The 17,714-nt window shown below is 42.1% G+C and overlaps 1 protein-coding gene and 1 long non-coding RNA gene across 2 annotated transcripts in view; one reads left to right on the forward strand and one right to left on the reverse strand.

The window, feature by feature from the left end:
• The first annotated feature begins 2,012 nt into the window (after window positions 1–2,012).
• Window positions 2,013–17,714, forward strand: part of top1b (DNA topoisomerase Ib) — a 22,253-nt gene continuing 6,551 nt past the window's right edge. Inside the window, exons 1-15 of the mRNA XM_027160689.2 lie at window positions 2,013–2,194; window positions 2,507–2,531; window positions 9,042–9,138; window positions 10,946–11,054; window positions 11,277–11,335; window positions 11,951–12,028; window positions 13,038–13,134; window positions 13,268–13,362; window positions 13,552–13,667; window positions 14,646–14,767; window positions 14,893–15,015; window positions 15,860–16,047; window positions 16,848–16,992; window positions 17,167–17,310; window positions 17,483–17,668. Of these exons, the coding sequence (XP_027016490.1) occupies window positions 2,168–2,194; window positions 2,507–2,531; window positions 9,042–9,138; window positions 10,946–11,054; window positions 11,277–11,335; window positions 11,951–12,028; window positions 13,038–13,134; window positions 13,268–13,362; window positions 13,552–13,667; window positions 14,646–14,767; window positions 14,893–15,015; window positions 15,860–16,047; window positions 16,848–16,992; window positions 17,167–17,310; window positions 17,483–17,668 (1,611 nt within the window). The 5' untranslated portion in view covers window positions 2,013–2,167. The remainder of the gene's footprint in view (window positions 2,195–2,506; window positions 2,532–9,041; window positions 9,139–10,945; window positions 11,055–11,276; window positions 11,336–11,950; window positions 12,029–13,037; window positions 13,135–13,267; window positions 13,363–13,551; window positions 13,668–14,645; window positions 14,768–14,892; window positions 15,016–15,859; window positions 16,048–16,847; window positions 16,993–17,166; window positions 17,311–17,482; window positions 17,669–17,714) is intronic.
• LOC125140053 lies at window positions 14,863–15,246 on the reverse strand. Its single transcript, XR_007139277.1, has 2 exons — window positions 15,194–15,246; window positions 14,863–15,053 (listed from the first exon to the last, which is right to left on the reverse strand). It is a non-coding gene; the product is annotated as an uncharacterized LOC125140053 (long non-coding RNA).

A 17,714-nucleotide genomic window follows, 5' to 3' on the forward strand; every position in this document is an offset into this window, starting at 1 on the left:
TTTTTGTAAAAGTTTATTTTCCATTCGCTTCAGGGACAACCAAAGAACCTTTTAAAGATTCCCAGACGAACCCTTATTTATTTATTTTTTAAAGGACTGAGTGCATGAACTGGATAAGTGTGTAGTACAAACTCAAAGCTGATTTTTATTTATAAAACTGTTCAGGGTTTTTGTCATTTCAAGGATGTGTAGCTTCTTGAATGGGTTCTTCTTGTAACTCTTTCTGAAACACGCATGAAATCCAAACATGAACCATTAGAGAACCTTCTCTTCCCTAAGAATGTAGGTATTAATGCTCCAAATTGCCCGTCAGACCCCACTGATTGTTAAGGAGATTTCTGTTCATCACAAAGGTGTTCAGTGAGGTTGAGTCAGTCAGGACACTAGAGTTCATCTACTCCAGACCATAAAGCTTTGTGCACGGGGGCATTGTCATGTCCCCACAGGGTTAACGCGCATGTGTAAATTTGACACTTCTTAATCTGGTCCAGTTATGTGAACTGATTTTGAACATTATCACTGAACCTTTGTATTAACGTTGACGCATGATTCGTTATTCAGTTTCACGTGTGAGTTAATCAGGTGAATGAATGGGATGCTTTTTAAAACCAGTAAAAGAAAACTCGTCCGTGAACTGCTGTCGACTTTGGGTACGATGGTGACACAATTTCTCAGTCAAGTTTTTGAGTTTCGTTTATTTTGCAATATGATTCAAGATAAAGCGTCACTTGCTAAAAAATTTTGATAATATCAAACTACAATTGAGTCTTTTGATGGATTGTAGCAGGACAGTTGATTTTAATCGTTTTCATGACCTTGTGGCTAACCTCTTTTAAACGTGTTTATTATTCGATTGTGGGCTAAAAGGTGTTGCGTTAAGCATTTTTAATGACCCCGCTAGTGATTTGTCATCTGCTTCACCACACCACAATGATTTTTTTTTTTTTTTTTTCTCAACAGAATTGATGTTGATGAAGCAGCACCAGGCTTATGAAACACACTGGTGCTGATTTTGCTGTATCATGCAAAATAAATAAGATCTCTAACACTTTTTTGTTGTTGTTTTTACACCTCTTTAGACAAGGGGCGGCATCATTTATATTAATTAGTTGCTACACAACTCGCCCCTAATTCCACTTATACTTGATGTACTGCTATGTTTTGTATATTGTACTTAAATTTAGGTTTGTATTTTTATTAGCCCTTACTGTACATTATTTCATGCATCTTTAGACTTTTTATTTTTCTTTGTAATCAAGCATTAAACAGCTTTTTTTTTTTTTTTTTTGCAGTTATGAGCTTGCATTATGTAAATGTGTATATAGCAAACCATATTACATATCTGTAGTTCTATACTATAAATATTTACTGTCTTTCTGTCAGACTTTCACTTTAATTGTACAACGAAACGCCAAATTAATGAAAAACTGAAGCTGTAACCGAGTCAGGATTCGGTTCGTGTGCTTTGACGTTTGTGAGTTTTATTTTGATAATTGTGCTGTACTGAACTTGGCCACGCGTTCATGAGAGTGTGTGTGTGTGTGTGTGTGTGTGTGTGAGATTTATTTAGTTTTCTTAACTGGCAACGCTGACCTGCAATTCGAGAAAGAATCGACTCTTTAACTGATTCATAAGATGAATCTAAAGTTTGGGCTACGTTTTAAAAAAAAATAATAAGAAACTTTTCTCCTAATTTTCCTTACGCATATTTAACTAAACCGTGTCGATTTGATGTTTGCACGATTTTTAAAACGTAAATTGCTGATCATAAACAGCTGAATCGATGATGTATTTCAATTGATTCATCGTATAAACTTTTTTTTTATCATAATATTACTATGTAAAAAAACGAAACCGCAAAATGGCCTCAAATTTGGATTTTACAAAGGCAGGTAGGAGAAAAGTGTTAAACTCCTTTAACGCTGATGAATCAAAACTCGTGATTCGATTCCCTTTAAACGACTTTGTTGGAAAGATCCGACTCGGTGAATCGAACCGCCATGCGCACGCGCAGTATCACGAAAGCAGGACTTCGTGTCTGAGACTCGATTGCTCAAGTCTCAATTCTGAGGAGCTTTTTTTCGATACCGGCATCTTTTTTTTTCTTCTCTCTCCCCTTCGTCTCGCTTTTATTTCTCTTCTTGACCTCGGTATAAAGCACGGCACAATGACCGGAGATCACGGACACCACCAGGTGATGTATATAAACGTGAAAACGAACCGATTCTCGGTGTATTTTCACTATTATTCGCTTTTCTTCGAAGCTGACTCGAGGTTCAGGTCCTGAAATGTTCACTAAGTGCGTTTTAAAGCTTATAAACAGCTTGATTATATAAAACTCAGCTTGTTCACGCTGAATAAACACGAAGTATAAAGGTTTTTATTTGCAAATCCGCTTCACTAAAGCGTCCATATTGTAGGTGACATTTTTGATTTGTTGTGTGTGTGTAATAATGTACAGAGTCAGAAAAAACCCACATAATTCACTTATTAACTGTGTTTGCAGGTGGAGTCTGGCTCTCGACTAAACGGTAAGTGCGAAACGACACGATAAATCCACTTACGAGCCGTTTTAGTGCTTATTTTGAGCTGTATTTCTGTGAGCAAGGCGGTGAGACTGTTAGACTGTTAGAGAAGCGAAATGGCGTCCCAGAGACTAAGTCCCCTCACCCTCACTCACAGCCGCCTATTGTTCAAAACGAGGGCTCATAAAGACACTTTAACAGCCTTTATTCTTCCATTCGGATCGATATTTTGACAGAACTGTAGATTTTTTTTACCATCATGACCGTCGATTTGTCGATTTACGACTCTAACGGGCCTTAATTTAGTGTTAAAAGTGGCAAATGGGGGGTTGAGGACTTAGTCTCTGCGCCATTTTCTTTTCCTTTCCGTGGGTCGTGTCTCAAACCGCGTGCTCTTCTGCTCGGTAGTGCGTTCAAGTTCTAGGCCACTACTTAGACAACTGGACTTTCCGGGTCGCTTTAAAAAAAAAAATGCGTCAGAGCTGAAATATAACATTACACTTGAAATAATAATCGTTTATTTTGACGAATACGAGAATATTACAACACAATAGCCCGACTTGGTTAATGTAGGTGGCGTGCTGTCTAGTGGAGTAGTGTGTGATTCGGGACGCGGCCGCACACTGCTCTGTGTTATGGAGGCGCTGCAGGGGAAATGGCTTGCTTTTTAAATCTCTCTCCTTTTTCAGACCTGTTTCAGATGAGCTGAGTCTCTTACTGTCTTAAAGACAATTAGCTTTAATGTTTAGTTCGTAAACACAATTACAAGTGGACAGGAAAGGATAATGGACACAATATAGAACACTAATGAGGATATATTTCTTTATTCAGTGTCTCAGGATGTTTTTATATAATAAGGGATTATTATTATTATTTTTTTTTAACAAATCTAAAGTTTGACTTGATAACTTTAAAACAAATTGATTCCTTTCTACTTTATTATATATGTAGATAGTTGGATAGATAACTGGGACTAGAACACTTTCATATTTGTGATTAAGGCCTTATTTAAAAATTCTCAGCTACTAAAATCAGACGACAAAAGAAAGTTTCAGAAAGCTTTTCTTCAGACTAATTATTTTTGTCTTTTGTAATACTTGGTGAAAAGGGCATGTGTTGCGAACAGGAAGTTCACTCCATGTGCCGCTTCATAGTGAAGTTTTAAACACTACGTAGTGTGCCGTATGGCTGATATGATATTTGACATAGTACGAGTGCACGGAAGACACCTATAGGCTAACGTCTCTTTTAGGACACGCAGGTTGTCTCTCGGTCGGCGTGACGTGTACGTACGCGACACGGGAGTCGTCGTTTTCCTGACGATTAACGTTTAAGTTGAGATTTTCTTAATTAGGACTAAATAGGACACGCTGCTTTAAGGCGAGATCGCCGAATCGCCGGGACAATCCTATCACACCCCTGGTTTTTGACCCTTTTTCACTTCGCTGCTACTCAGCAAAAATACCTCACGCCGAACACATCTAGACGATGTAAAGACAAACTGAAGGACTGAGACCTGCAGCATCTATAAAGCTAGTACACTTGGCTCACTTTGCTGACTAATCCAGACTCGTTAAGCTACATAACTTTCGCTTGGAAGTTATGTTGGCTGTTCAAGTACTTAAAGTGTAGGAGTCCGGGGGGGAGGGGGGGGGGGTTTAATATGTAGGACATAATAAAAGAACAATCAGTGGATTAAGACACTGAGAAAAGCCGAGTTGATCCATTTTAGTCACTGCGCTGTAGACTGGAGGCGGGGCTTCATGAGCGTTGGTGGGATTATTCATACCAAATTAATGACTTCGATTTTCTGATTGGTCGATCACCGATTTGTCAGCATGAACATTTTTAGTAGTGTGAAGTCTCTAAAGGAAGTGAAACAATCGAAAGATCCAACAATTTAATATTTCAGATTTTTTTTTGTCTCGAACTCCGTCGGCGTCTCCGGTGTCTCCATCGGGTCCTGCGCGTCATGCTTTAGTTAGTCTTCAGACATTTGTTTTTCACAGAAGTTAGAAGTATTGGTGCGCACACAATCTCTCTCTCACACACACACACACACTATACTGAATCATGTACTATACTCAGAATAACATGTATCATTAATATACACGTGATACACGTCTGTCATCATATCATTTCTGCTGTTATTTCAGGACTTAATAAGAGATCATAGGCAGTAATGTTTGTAATATCAGTAATAAGTGCGATGTAAACGACGAGTATGTAAAAGTAACCTGGGTACTAGACTAATAATACAAGACTAATACAAGTGACATACGGCTAAGTACGGTGACCCAGACTCAGAATTTGTTGAACACACACCCAGAGCAGTGGGCAGCCATTTATGCTGCGGAGCCCAGGGAGCAGTTGGGGGGTTCGGTGCCTTGCATAAGGGCACCTCAGTTGTGGTATTACCGGCCCGAGACTCGAACCCACAACTTTAGGGTCAGGAGTCAGATTCTCTAACCATTAGGCCATGACTAGAGTCCTTCTGTTACTCCACCATGAGACAAAGTTAAACTCTAACTTCATCCGGTAAAGTTCGCATTTAAACATTTTGAGCTGTGGAAACTTGCGTGTAAGAAGCTAGCTAGCAGGATATTTAACACCGATGGGCACCATGTGAAAGAGCGCGCGGCGTTCAGTCTGTCGCAGGTCCGCGTCACGTCCGAGCCGATGGCGTGTAGTACGCTGTGTTCTCAGGGGTAAAAACGTCCCCCTGTAAACGAAGTGAGGAATAAAGCGTGTTGTGCTCTTATCGGAGAACGATCAGCTGCCGGGCAGCGCGACGACGCGGTAACGGCGCGGCTTCGAAGTCTTCTATTTACACTGATCAGAATTTTTACTTTTTTCTGTTTATAGTTTTGTTTAATGCTCAACAGATTTCCAGCGAATTCTGCACTAATGTAATAATGTATATAAACAGCAAATTTGACAGTCATCAGTTGTATTGGTGAGGGAGAAAAGCGTGAGTTTGTTTTTTTTTCTAATTTAATCCCACATAATAGCGACTGTCTGATCCATCACAGTACAGTCAGAAGGAGGAGGATAAGACTTCTGTGTGTGTGTGTGTGGGTAAAACAGTAGAGTGGGTCTTCTGCTCTCATGGTTCAGAGTGATAAGATGGAGATAAAGCTCTCATGAGGAAAGTAAAGTGCAGTTAAATGTCCAGACTTTGGGCTCCTTCTTCGTTCACACTGCACACGAGTCTTACAGTAAAAATATCAGCAGCTCAAAATCATCGTGGGCGGTTGGTTGAGCTTCATGAAATGTAAACGTTTGCAGTGACGTCACACTCGCACATTTACAGCATTTAGCACACACACTTATCCAGAGCAGCTTACATTTTATATCATTTTTTTTTTTTACAACTGAGCAATTAAGGGTTAAGGGCCTTGCTCAGGGGCTCAGCAGTGGCAGCTTGGTGGACACAGGAATCGAACCAACAACCTTCCGATCGGTAGCCCAACACCTTAACCACTAGACCACCACCATCCGTCACTGCATCACCATCCCATAATATTTCTCACTTCCTGTAATATTTTCTCAACACGAACGTGAAGGAATCCATTCCGTACAGAATTAAACACATCGACTTCCTATATTATGATTTTTTTCTTCCTCTTTCGCTTTATTCCTCTTTCGTCACAACAATTTGCTCGCGATCTTTCTTTTTTTATTTTTATTTTTATTATTTTAAGCTTCAAACGATATTTTCGATACTTTAGCAATGTTACTCAGAAGCCCGAACTCCTCCGGTTTTACTTCCTGGCTCTTAGAAAGCGCCGACACCGGGGACTCCTTCCGAACGCCTCGCCGTAACACACACACACGTCTTGTACGTTTGTCCGCCGTGAACGACACGTTTACTGTAGAAAAGTTGTCACCGTCTCTTTAATAGTTACCTGCAGGGTGTAAACGGACCGACCGGAATCCAGTGTAAAACATCGCTGTGATGGGATGACGTCAAGTTTAGTTTTAGACAAAGGAGGTTACACCAAAAATGTAAAAGTGGAGCTTTCAGGTTAGTGCAGATGTTCACACACACACACACACACACACACACAGGTGTATGTGGTGTCGAGACCTGCACGTTGAGTCGTTATCGTCGTCGATCTCGTGGGTCAGGACTGAACATGTGAAGTTTTGTTAGAGGAGCTGTGACTCAGAGGAACTCGGCGTTAATGTACGATCATAACCAAGATGGAAATTCGATACAATTTTATTCATTAAAACTTGTGTGTGAACTTTTGAATTCTAGTCGTCGTGTCTGAAGATTAATCTTCAGACTTTCCATAAACCCGTGACTCCCTCGACCGCAAGAGGAAAGCAGGCCCTCTGTGATTGGCCGCTGGATAGTTCACAGGCTAACCAATCGGAGTCGAGCAGCAACGTTCTCAATCAAAAGAAAGGGGGAGTTTTGAGTTGTGCGTTATATATTAAACCGAGCGTTGTGCGTTTTATACGTCGATCTCTCGTACAGAGGTCGGTCGGAAGGAGAAACGACGTAAGAACGACGCGATCAGATTTATTATACGGACACGAGGGAAAAAATATCGAGAGAGAATTCAGGACAAATACAGAAACACTTCACAACTGAAGTCGAATAAACCTTTAAACAGCCTACGCACCCCGTAACACGACGCGTCCCGCAAACGTTCGGACGTTCATTTATACGTGTGATGGAGTGTAAAGAAAAAGAAAAGAGTTTATTCCTCTCTCATGAGGGATACTGATGAGTTCGATGCTCCATCTCCAGTCTAAAGCGTGCGCTGTGACGCCAACCTGCTCACGCACTTCCTGTCGTTTTAACACAGCCGCCTTATCGTCCGGTCGTACGGTGTAACTCGTACTGACACAGTCACCGGCTGCGGGAACTGCCTTCATGGCGCCACCACATGGTGGATCTCTGTAACTCTGGGTGCTTAACCTCATATAAGGTTATATAAGTCTGGGTTTTGTACATTTTTTAGTTTTAGTATAGTGTGACGTGACGTACGCCTAAGTACGGTGACCCATACTCAATTTGTTCTCTGCGTTTAATCCATCCAAAGTGTGCACACACAGCAGTGAACACGCACACACCGTGAACACACAACCGGAGTAGTGGGCAGCCATCTATGCTGCGGCGTCCGGGGGGCAGTTGAGGGGGTTCAGAGCCTTGCTCAAGGGCACCTCAGTCGTGGTATTGCTGGCCCGAGACTTGAACCCACAACCTTAGGGTTAGGAGTCAAACTCTGTAACCGTTAGGGGGTGTGTGTGTGTGTGTGTGTACGTACACTATAGTACTTAATCTATATTACTGTTATTAATCATTGTTATTCACAGCTTCACTTCTGTGGTCTTGTGTGTTGTTTATCTTAATTACTCCTTTAATTTTCTTTTAATTTACTCCTTTAATTTCTCACCATACTGGTAGTAATGTAGGACTTTATATTATTATTATTATTATTATTATTATTATGATTTCAATAGAATAAATTCCTCCTACTTCCTGTTAACGCCGGAGCGTTGGATGATATAAATATTATGACTATAATTGCTAGTGTATTATTATTAATAATAATAATAATAATAATAATAATAAATACTACTACTAATAATAATAATTACTGTTATGATGTTTACAAAGAAACTACAGGAAGGGGGAAAGATATACATGTAATAAACTTTACAACAAATGAACATTTCGTTTTTTAATGAATAAATAAATAAAATATTTTATTTTATTTTTTTTTAATGAAATTTGTGTAAAAAAATTATAACACTAGTAGCAGCTGTCCGTCAGATCGCCGAGTCACATGATAGTGTTTTACTTCTGTTTTATGTTTATAAAGTTATTACTGTTGACTCTGATAGTAAAGTTCTGTGAAGATTTGACTTTTTTTTTACTTACTGGTGTTTATAACTGCATTATTACTGCATTATAACTACATTGCGGCATCACTGCGTTATTACTGCATTATGACTACATTATTATTGCTTCTCTTTATTCTGACCTTATTGTGGTTTAATATTGTTTGTATTAAGAGTGTTTATAGTGTTTATAGTGTTTGTGCTCAGTGTGTATTACATCATCAGTACCTGCAGTATATCAGCTTGTGTTAATGATGTCACTTATACAGCCGACAACACGCTCGTTACTGAACGTCCACTTTACTGCTGTTTTTGTTCTCTCTCCTCCTCTCTCTTTCTTTTCTCTTTTTTCTACTCTCTTCTCTTTCGTTCTCTCTCTCGTCCTTCTTTTTCTCTCTCTCCTGTCTCTCTTCTCCTCCCCTCTCTCTTTTTTCTCTCACTCATCTCTTCTTTCTCTCTCTCTTTCTTTTTCTCCTTCTCTCTCTCCCCCTCTCTTCTCTCTCTCGCTATCACCCTCCCCTCTCTCTTATCCCCCTCTCTCTCACTCTTCTCTCTCTTTTCTTTCTTTCTTTCTTTCTTTCTTTTTTTCTTCCTCTTTCTCTCTTTCTTTCTCATTCCTCTCCCTCTCTCACCACCCGCTCCCCCTCTCCCCCACAGATTCCCACAAACATAAAGACAAGCATAAAGACAAAGAGCACAGGCACAAAGACCATAAGAAAGACAAAGAGCGTGAAAAGTCCAAGTACACTAACAGGTAAAGGTTTACTTCCAGTTCTTCACTCATTCACCTGTTCCCTCCTTTCTGCCCCACCTCCCTCTCCCCCACCCTGCGTGTGATAATGAAGCCTTGATTGCCCTCTCATTGCCTCGGCTCTTATTCATAGTTTCCTCTGCACGTGTGAACGTGACCCCAGAAGTGCTCCAGTCTGTCTTTGTAGTATTAATGAGCGACCGTTTGGCCCCCAGGTTCGTTCGGAGTTGTCCGGCGCCGCCTTCACACAGAATTTATTACAGTAAAACTTTTCAGACTTTTATTTACAATTTCTCTAGATATCTTTATACACTACACACACACACATACACGCACACACATACGACTGCAATATAAAAACCGTGTAACGAAAGAAGAATAGAAAGGACAGAAACAGGAAGAAAGAAAACCTTAAATCTACCAAAAAATCCCTGCAAATACACAGCAGGAGAAATGTGTAGACTTTAAACCTTTATAAAGTCTTTATTACGTAGGAAACAAACCAGACTTAACAGCAAAGTCTAAAACTTTGCAGATTACTTTTAAGTAAGTGATAAAAACTCATTAAACTCTCGATTTAAACCAATAAACAGATCTGCAGCACTTCTGGTGTTTCTGTCCAATCACAGCCAGGTGGGCGTGTCCCGGGGCATAATGATTGACTTCTGTGTAAAAAGGCTCCTGCACACGGCTTTAAAGCCACCGAGAGGATTTCGGTCTTTACAGCAGAATTAAAGAGATCAGGTTTGCGTCTGCGGAGGATTTTATTTTAATTTTATTTTCTTTACACCTGTGTGAGGACATGCCGCTGTCAGGAAGCAGGATCAGACGGTAAGTAGGTGGTTTAGTGTTGGTTTTAGAGCCAAACTGATTCTTAAACACCACACAAAGAGCTGAAGGTGTTGGGTTTGTAGTCGCATGTTTTAGTGTCAATAAAATGAATGAATAGATGCTGTTTTAAATAAATGAACAGTTCATTAAAAATGGTTAGTGTGTGTGTGTGTCTGTGTGTGTGTACGTGTGTGCTGTCTGCGTGTGTGTGTGTGTACGCGTGTGTGTCTCTCTTTGTCTGTGTGTGTGTGTATACGTGTGTGTGTGTACGTGTGTGTCTCTGAGAGTCTGTGTGTATGTGTGTGAGTGTCTCTGTGTGTGTGTATGTGTGTGTGTCTCTGTGAGAGTCTGTGTGTGTACACGTGTGTGTAGATGTGTAGGTGTGTGTACGTGTGTCTCTGTGAGAGTCTGTGTGTGTGTGTATACGTGTGTAGATGTGTAGGTGTGTGTGTATGTGTGTCTCTGTGAGAGTGTGTGAGGTGTGTGTGTACGTGTGTAGATGTGTAGGTGTGTGTGTGTGTACGTGTGTGTCTCTGTGAGAGTCTGTGTGTGTGTTTGTGTCTCTGTGAGAGTCTGTGTGTGTGTGTACATGTGTAGATGTGTCTCACACACACTTGCTTTACTCCAACACGTTTTTGGTGTATTTTGCTAATTTCCATGTGAACTCTGTGTGATTTCCAGGGTGTTGGTTCTGTTCCTTCATGTTAAATGAAACTTTCTGGTTCTGTTTTGGTTAAAAATGATCAGACTTCAGCGAGTCGAGTAAAGTTTTTGAGGCTCGTGTAGAAGCTGGAACTCACTTTGACTTGAGTTTTATGTTTATAAAGTAATAAGAGAAGTTTATTCCAGCTTTCAGTCCCAGTGCTGTGGTTTGTACAAGAAGGAGAAAAGAAAATTGTCCTGTTTCATCACTTGTTTTTTCTTGTTTTTCTGTTGTGTACGCACACACACACACACACACACACACACACACACACAGTGAGCACAGAGACTCGTCTGAGAAGAAGCACAAGGACCGCGAGAAAGAGCGAGTGAAACACAGGGAGGACAGCAGCGAGAGACACAAGGAAAAGAAGAGAGAGGAGAAGGTGTGGCCTTTCTTTCTTTCTTCCTCTCTTTCTTTTTTTATTTTAAAAACACTAACACACCTAACACATACCTCAGGGCCAATTCAAGACTGTGTCACAATCCAGTATCGTCTCATTACACTCTTATTGTTGTTGTTCTACTCGGTCTCTACTTACTGCCGTGTGTGTGTGTGTGTGTGTGTGTTTATAGATTTATACGTCTTTGTATTTTTTCCCCTCCAGATTAAATCCCACAGCTCTAACGGGAAGCATAAGCGAGAGAAGGAGAACGGCTACGTCAGGTATAAACACACCGTGATCATCAATACACCTGTTACTGACATAACAGCAGTTAATTCATCAGACCGTGTGTGTGTGTGAGAGAGAGAGAGAGAGAGAGAGAGTGTGAGTGTGTGTGAGTGTGTGTGAGTGTGTGTGAGTGTGTGTGAGTGTGTGTGTGAGCGTGTGCGTGTGTGTGAGCGTGTGCGTGTGTGTGAGCGTGTGAGCGAGCGTGTGTGTGTGTGTGAGCGTGTGCGTGTGTGTGAGCGTGTGCGTGTGTGTGAGCGTGTGCGTGTGTGTGAGCGTGTGCGTGTGTGTGAGCGTGTGAGCGAGCGTGTGTGTGTGAGTGTGTGAGCGAGCGAGTGTGAGCGAGCGAGCGAGTGTGTGTGTGTGAGAGAGTGTGTGTGTGTGAGAGTGTGTGAGAGAGAATATACAAATAACAGGTTTGTTACAGTGACTATAGACTACAGGCCCCTCTGACATCATGTCACTATGAGCTGTAACTCCTATAAGATCAGATTATTATAAAGTATCATGTAGAGTTTATCACACTGTTTAGTCTGTAAGTTATAACACATGCAGTTTGGGACCAACGACTGTTAGTTTAATGTGAATGATTTATTTTTCCTTGTCCTCAGTCACATAAAAACGGAGCCGGACAGCCTCTTCTTTCCGAAGCCAGAGAAGACGGTGAAGAGAGAGAGAGACGATGATGAGTGCGTGAACCATGTCTTATCCTCCTTAAATGCTTAAACTATCACGGTTTGTTTGTTGTTTTGGGTTCTTTTTAGCCGTGTTTAGATACACGCTTCGTGACGTCCGCCGTGTCCCCGCACTGACGCGCTTCCAGGCGCCGTCTAGTCGCGTCTTCTAGTCGCGTCGTCTGGCCTCCGAGATAACGAACAGGGTCGAGGATGTAAACGTGAAAAAATAAAATCATTTTAGCTACAGAATCAGTGCCATGATGAGGAATAAGGACAAGTCTAAAGAGGAAACTGAAACCTGTGGGCCTTTTTACACCCGGTCACTTCGTGTGTCGTCTCTGATCCGATAGCCGTCTGATTTGTTAAAACTGTACCGTTTACATCAGGACACATAAACGCGTCTCGGCGAATCGGATATCGATCCCATCTTTCTACTCCCGCCCAAAATGCTGATATATTTGACCACATTTCCGGGGTAATTGAAACGTAACACACTTTGGTGTACGTGGTTTTCAGAACGCGATCAGAAAGAAGACGTAAAAACTGGTTACGACGTTTATGTTACAAAAAACAGCGTTTACTGTTTGTTTCTAGCGCGATGCACGACTCACCTGCGAGTGACGTAGTTCCGTTTGGGAGGAGTATAGCGCTGACGTATGTGGCTTGAACAACCACATTCATTTACACCTGTCCAGTTTCATCTGTAACGCGTCCCAGACCACCTCCTGAAGGGGTTTGTACCGTCGGGTTTATATCCGTCTCCAAAACGTTTCGGCGGGCATTTAGACCTGGTCTTTTTACCATGGGGTAGATATCAGATCACAGAAAACGTGTGAAGTGACCAGGTGTAAAAAGCTCTGAAATAGAGTAATAATCTGTCTAATGAGACCATGTTCATAATGTGGAATTACAGCAGTGTGTGTGTGTGTGTGTGTGTGACCTCTAACCTTAAACCTGCTCTAGTTTATTTCTCTCTTTTTATGTTATTAACGTTATTTACATTAATCCGTTTCTGTAACAGGTTCGAGTACAAACCCAAAAAGATCAAAGTGGAGAAGGAGAATAAGGTGAAAAAACGAAAGCAGGAGGAAGACTACGATGACTACGAAGAGGAAGAGGTAACGAACCGACGCAGCTCCAGCTTTAGTTATTTTTTATAATCGTTTCACGCGTTTGCTTTTTTTTTTCAGTTTGTTTGTTTGTTTGTTTGTTTGTTTTTCTTCTTATCTCTCAACCTTCTGACCGTAACAGGACATTAAGCCGAAAAAGAAATCGAAAGTTAAGAAAGAAGATTCGACTGGAGGGAAGAAGAAGGGAAAGAAGGAGCCGGAGGAGAAATGGAAATGGTGAGGAATAAAACGTTAAAAAAAAAGGGGGGGAGTTTAGCGGTTTTGTCGATCTTCCGGATCTCTGTACCGGATTTATTTTGTCCTGTAGTGAAAATGCTGGATGTTAAATCTGGAGATTTATGTTGCTATTTGCAGCAGAACAGATGACTGACTTTCACAGCTCACTTTTCTGTCTCTGCCGCTCAGGTGGGAGGAAGAGAGATACACAGACGGCTCCAAATGGAGGTTCCTGGAACATAAAGGTCCCGTCTTCGCTCCTCCGTACGAGCGACTTCCGGAAAACGTCCGGTTTTATTACGACGGTGAGAGAAGTTTAGTGCGCTTTAAAACGAGACGAGAGAAATCGCCACAAAGCAGATTAAAGGTGGGGTCTGCGTTGTTTGTAAGCCAATGTTGACATTTGAAATCACCAAAACAAAAACGCTCCTAACCCAAACGGGTCCCACCCCTGTACCGATGGCTCCGCCCACACATACATACGTAACCCAGGCGACTAACAGAAAGAAACGTGTCTTTATCATAGCTGAAGGGAAGAACAATACGATTGTAGATAAACAAACAAGCAAAAATGCCACACAAGCATAATGATGTAAAGGACAAAGGCATATATTAGTTCTGTGTAACAAAGCAAAACCAACGTTACTCACCTATCGAGAAGGAAAAAAGCGCCTCGGCGTCTTAAGTAAAGTCGGCCACATATTCACAGGTCGGAGTTTCCCGAGTCGATAACTCCTGAGCTAAATGCTGTTACTACACAAAACGCGGTTGTAGCTGCCTCTCTACATTACTACGATAGAAAAGAGGTGTTATTTGTGTAGTAACAGCGTTTAGCTCAGGAGTTATTGACTCGGGAAACTCCAACCTGTGAATATGTGGCCAACTTCCTGCTCCTTCAGTTCTCTCCAGCGCTGGAAAGCTGATCCTATATTAACACGTCCTACTTCTTGTCCTTATCGTAAGTCTTTCTTCTCTTTCTTTCTTTGTTTTTATCCTCCATGTCGATGTTAAAACCGCTTTCTGCTAATGTCACACATGCACACTGAACACTCTCTCCACCCGTATCGACAAGACACGCCCCTTTCTGCTCATTGGCTACATGGTTGTTTTGATTTTTGTATTGTTTTTGGCCCGACTCAGTTTTCTAAAGCATTTCTCAAACAACGGAGACCCCACCTTTAAGCCTCGCAGTCATCTTACACCTCGTCACCTTCCGGCCAATGTAGAATTCAGAAGCGCTGCAGTTTTGTTTTGTAGACATTTGTTCGCTTGTGTTTCTGTAGGAAAGCCCATGAAGCTGAGCGAGTCAGCAGAGGAAGTGGCAACCTTCTTCGCCAAAATGCTTGACCACGAATACACAACCAAGGATATATTTAGGAAAAACTTCTTCAAAGACTGGAGGAGGGTAACCGCACGCTTCGTCTCTTTGACGTTCCTCTAGTTCAGCTTCGAGCGATGTAGAGCCACGCAATTTTTATTCCAGGAGTAACACAACGTTTGTCCTTTTTTTATTTTTTATTTTCTGCACAGGAAATGACCTCGGAGGAGAAGTCCAGGATTTCTGATCTGAATAAATGTAACTTCATCGAGATGAGCGAATACTTTAAAGCGCAATCTGAGGCTCGGAAACAGATGACGAAGGAAGAGAAACTGGTGAGAGATGCCGTCCGGACAGGAACCCCTTTCTGCTTCTGCAAAAAAAAATTAATAAAACTGTATATAATCGTGACGTGTCACGTTACACAACGGCGTTAGCGCAGCAGCGACAAACGCAACAACAACAATGGTGGATGTTGCTTTGCTGTTAATGCTCATGGCTTTGTGAACCTACATTAACACCCAAACGCGGTGAATCCGACGTGTACGTGCGGCTCCGTGTAATCTGTATAAACGGAGGTTGTGATGGAGGAAGTACATAACGTTATTTTATCATTAACACAGAAAAAAGTTAGCCTTAGCTTGTAGCTACCTACTATCATGTGTGCTGATAACTGATCATATTGCAGTAAAGTAAAAGTGTATTAAACATTAGTATACTTAAGGTACATTATCACAGGCGCTAACAGTAGCCCCGCCCACAGCCCCTACTTAAGGTACATTATCAAAGGCGCTAACAGTAGCCCCGCCCACAGCCCCTACTTAAGGTACATTATCAAAGGCGCTAACATTAGCCCCGCCCCCAGGTGCTAACAGTAGCCCAGCCCACAGCAACGTTTCTGGTGCTACTTAGGAACCACTTTTCCTGGTTCAGAGCCGTTGCTTTGGCTGTCGAAAAAGAAAGCACTGGTTCTAAATTAGGCTCCGAACCTGCACTCAAACTGCCTCGGTGGTAAAGGGGCATTAGTGACCTCCAGTCCGGGTGTCTGTTTCTCTTCACAGACAGATCGGCCGAATTAGTTCTCACGTTCTGTCATTTAAACTCGTATCGAGTCGAGGTTTACGTTAACTGTCTAGTCAAACAGCCCGATCCTCGAACACTTCCTTTTACCTCTTTCAGAAAATCAAAGAAGAGAACGAGCGGTTGGTGGGAGAGTACGGCTTCTGTCTGATGGACAACCACAAAGAGCGCATCGGAAACTTCCGGATCGAGCCCCCAGGCCTTTTCCGAGGTCGAGGAGACCACCCGAAGATGGGCATGCTGAAGCGGCGCATTCGCCCCGAGGACGTCATCATCAACTGCAGCAAGTAATAACATCTCAGGGTTTTAATCACCTTTATAAAACACAGCCATGTTCGTTTACTTTGTGTTTACTGTTAACCCAGAATCACCCTGCGTCACACGTTCACCCGATTATCACCAGGAAGGTCTTTTACTAGACAGGAAGTGGAGTATTCAGAACTCAGAGCTGTGATTCATTCTGGAATTTATAATAGCTGTGATTCATTCTGGAATTTATAATAGCTGTCATTCAAATGATAATTATATCATAATGGTGATTTTGTGTGTGTACTGACACCCTTAGACCACCAGGGGGCGGTCTTTAGCAGGTTTAGCAGGAAGAACTTTTCATTATTTCATCTTCATATTTTTTATGGCACTGAAAACTAATTATACTCTGGTCCATATTGACGAATACATCATTTATTAAAAAGTAACCATAGCAACCTAGCGTTGATCTTGTCGCAGAATTAACTGTCGTCGTTTTACGACAGAAATGTACAATTCTGCATTTAATATAATGACCAGTTCTTTGTTTTGGGTCAGTAAAGAACACTGCAGTATGATGTGCATTATTAATGACGTTACAGAACTTCAGGAATCCTGGATCAAAGGGTCTTTAATAAGATTCAGATCTGGATCAGTTCAGGGGGAAAAAAGCTGTGACACTGAAGCTTATTTAAAAAAAAAAAACAGAAGCGCTGGTTGATGTTTCATTAGCAGGTCACGCCTCGTTTAATTCATCTCATACTGTAAGGGAGCTTTTCATACTAACATGAATCTCTCTCTCTCTCTCTGTCCCTCCCTCCACCCTCCCCCTCCACAGGGACTCGAAGCATCCCAAACCTCCTCCAGGTTCAAAGTGGAAAGAGGTTCGTCATGATAACAAAGTGACATGGCTGGCATCGTGGACAGAGAACATCCAAGGCTCCATTAAGTACATCATGCTGAATCCCAGCTCGCGGATCAAGGTGTGTGTGTGTGTGTGTGTGTGTGTGTGTGTGTGTGTGTGTGTGTGTGTGTGTGTGTGTGTGTGTGTGTGTGTGTGACAATTAGATGTATATGTTCTAGTGTGCAGTTATGTGAGTTAACCTGTTAGGCCCAAGGTGTGATTTAACCTGTCTGTCTGTCTGTCTGTCTGTCAGGGAGAGAAAGACTGGCAGAAGTACGAGACGGCGCGCAGGCTGAAGAAGTGCGTGGAGAAAATTCGATCACAGTACCGTGAAGACTGGAAGAGTAAAGAGATGCGAATCAGACAGAGAGCCGTCGCTCTGTACTTCATCGATAAGGTGAGCGAACACACACACACACACACACACACACACACGTTGATATTGTTTTGCTCCACAGTTTTTTTATTTATTGCAATTTTTTTTTTGTGACTGACATCCCCCCCCCCCCCCTCTCACACACACACACACACTCTCTCTCTCCTCTCCCCCCCTTCCCCACTCTCTATAGTTGGCTCTGAGGGCAGGTAATGAGAAGGAGGAGGGGGAAAGTGCTGACACTGTGGGCTGCTGCTCTCTGCGGGTGGAGCATGTGAACCTTCACCCTGAGATGGACGGTCAGGAGTACGTGGTGGAGCTCGACTTCCTGGGAAAAGACTCCATCCGCTACTACAACAAGATCCCTGTGGAGAAGAGGGTGAGGACATTCCCATCATTATCATCATCATCATTATAGCTAGGAA

Source organism: Tachysurus fulvidraco, chromosome 23 (genome assembly GCF_022655615.1).
Source record: "Tachysurus fulvidraco isolate hzauxx_2018 chromosome 23, HZAU_PFXX_2.0, whole genome shotgun sequence".
Taxonomy (NCBI): domain Eukaryota; kingdom Metazoa; phylum Chordata; class Actinopteri; order Siluriformes; family Bagridae; genus Tachysurus; species Tachysurus fulvidraco.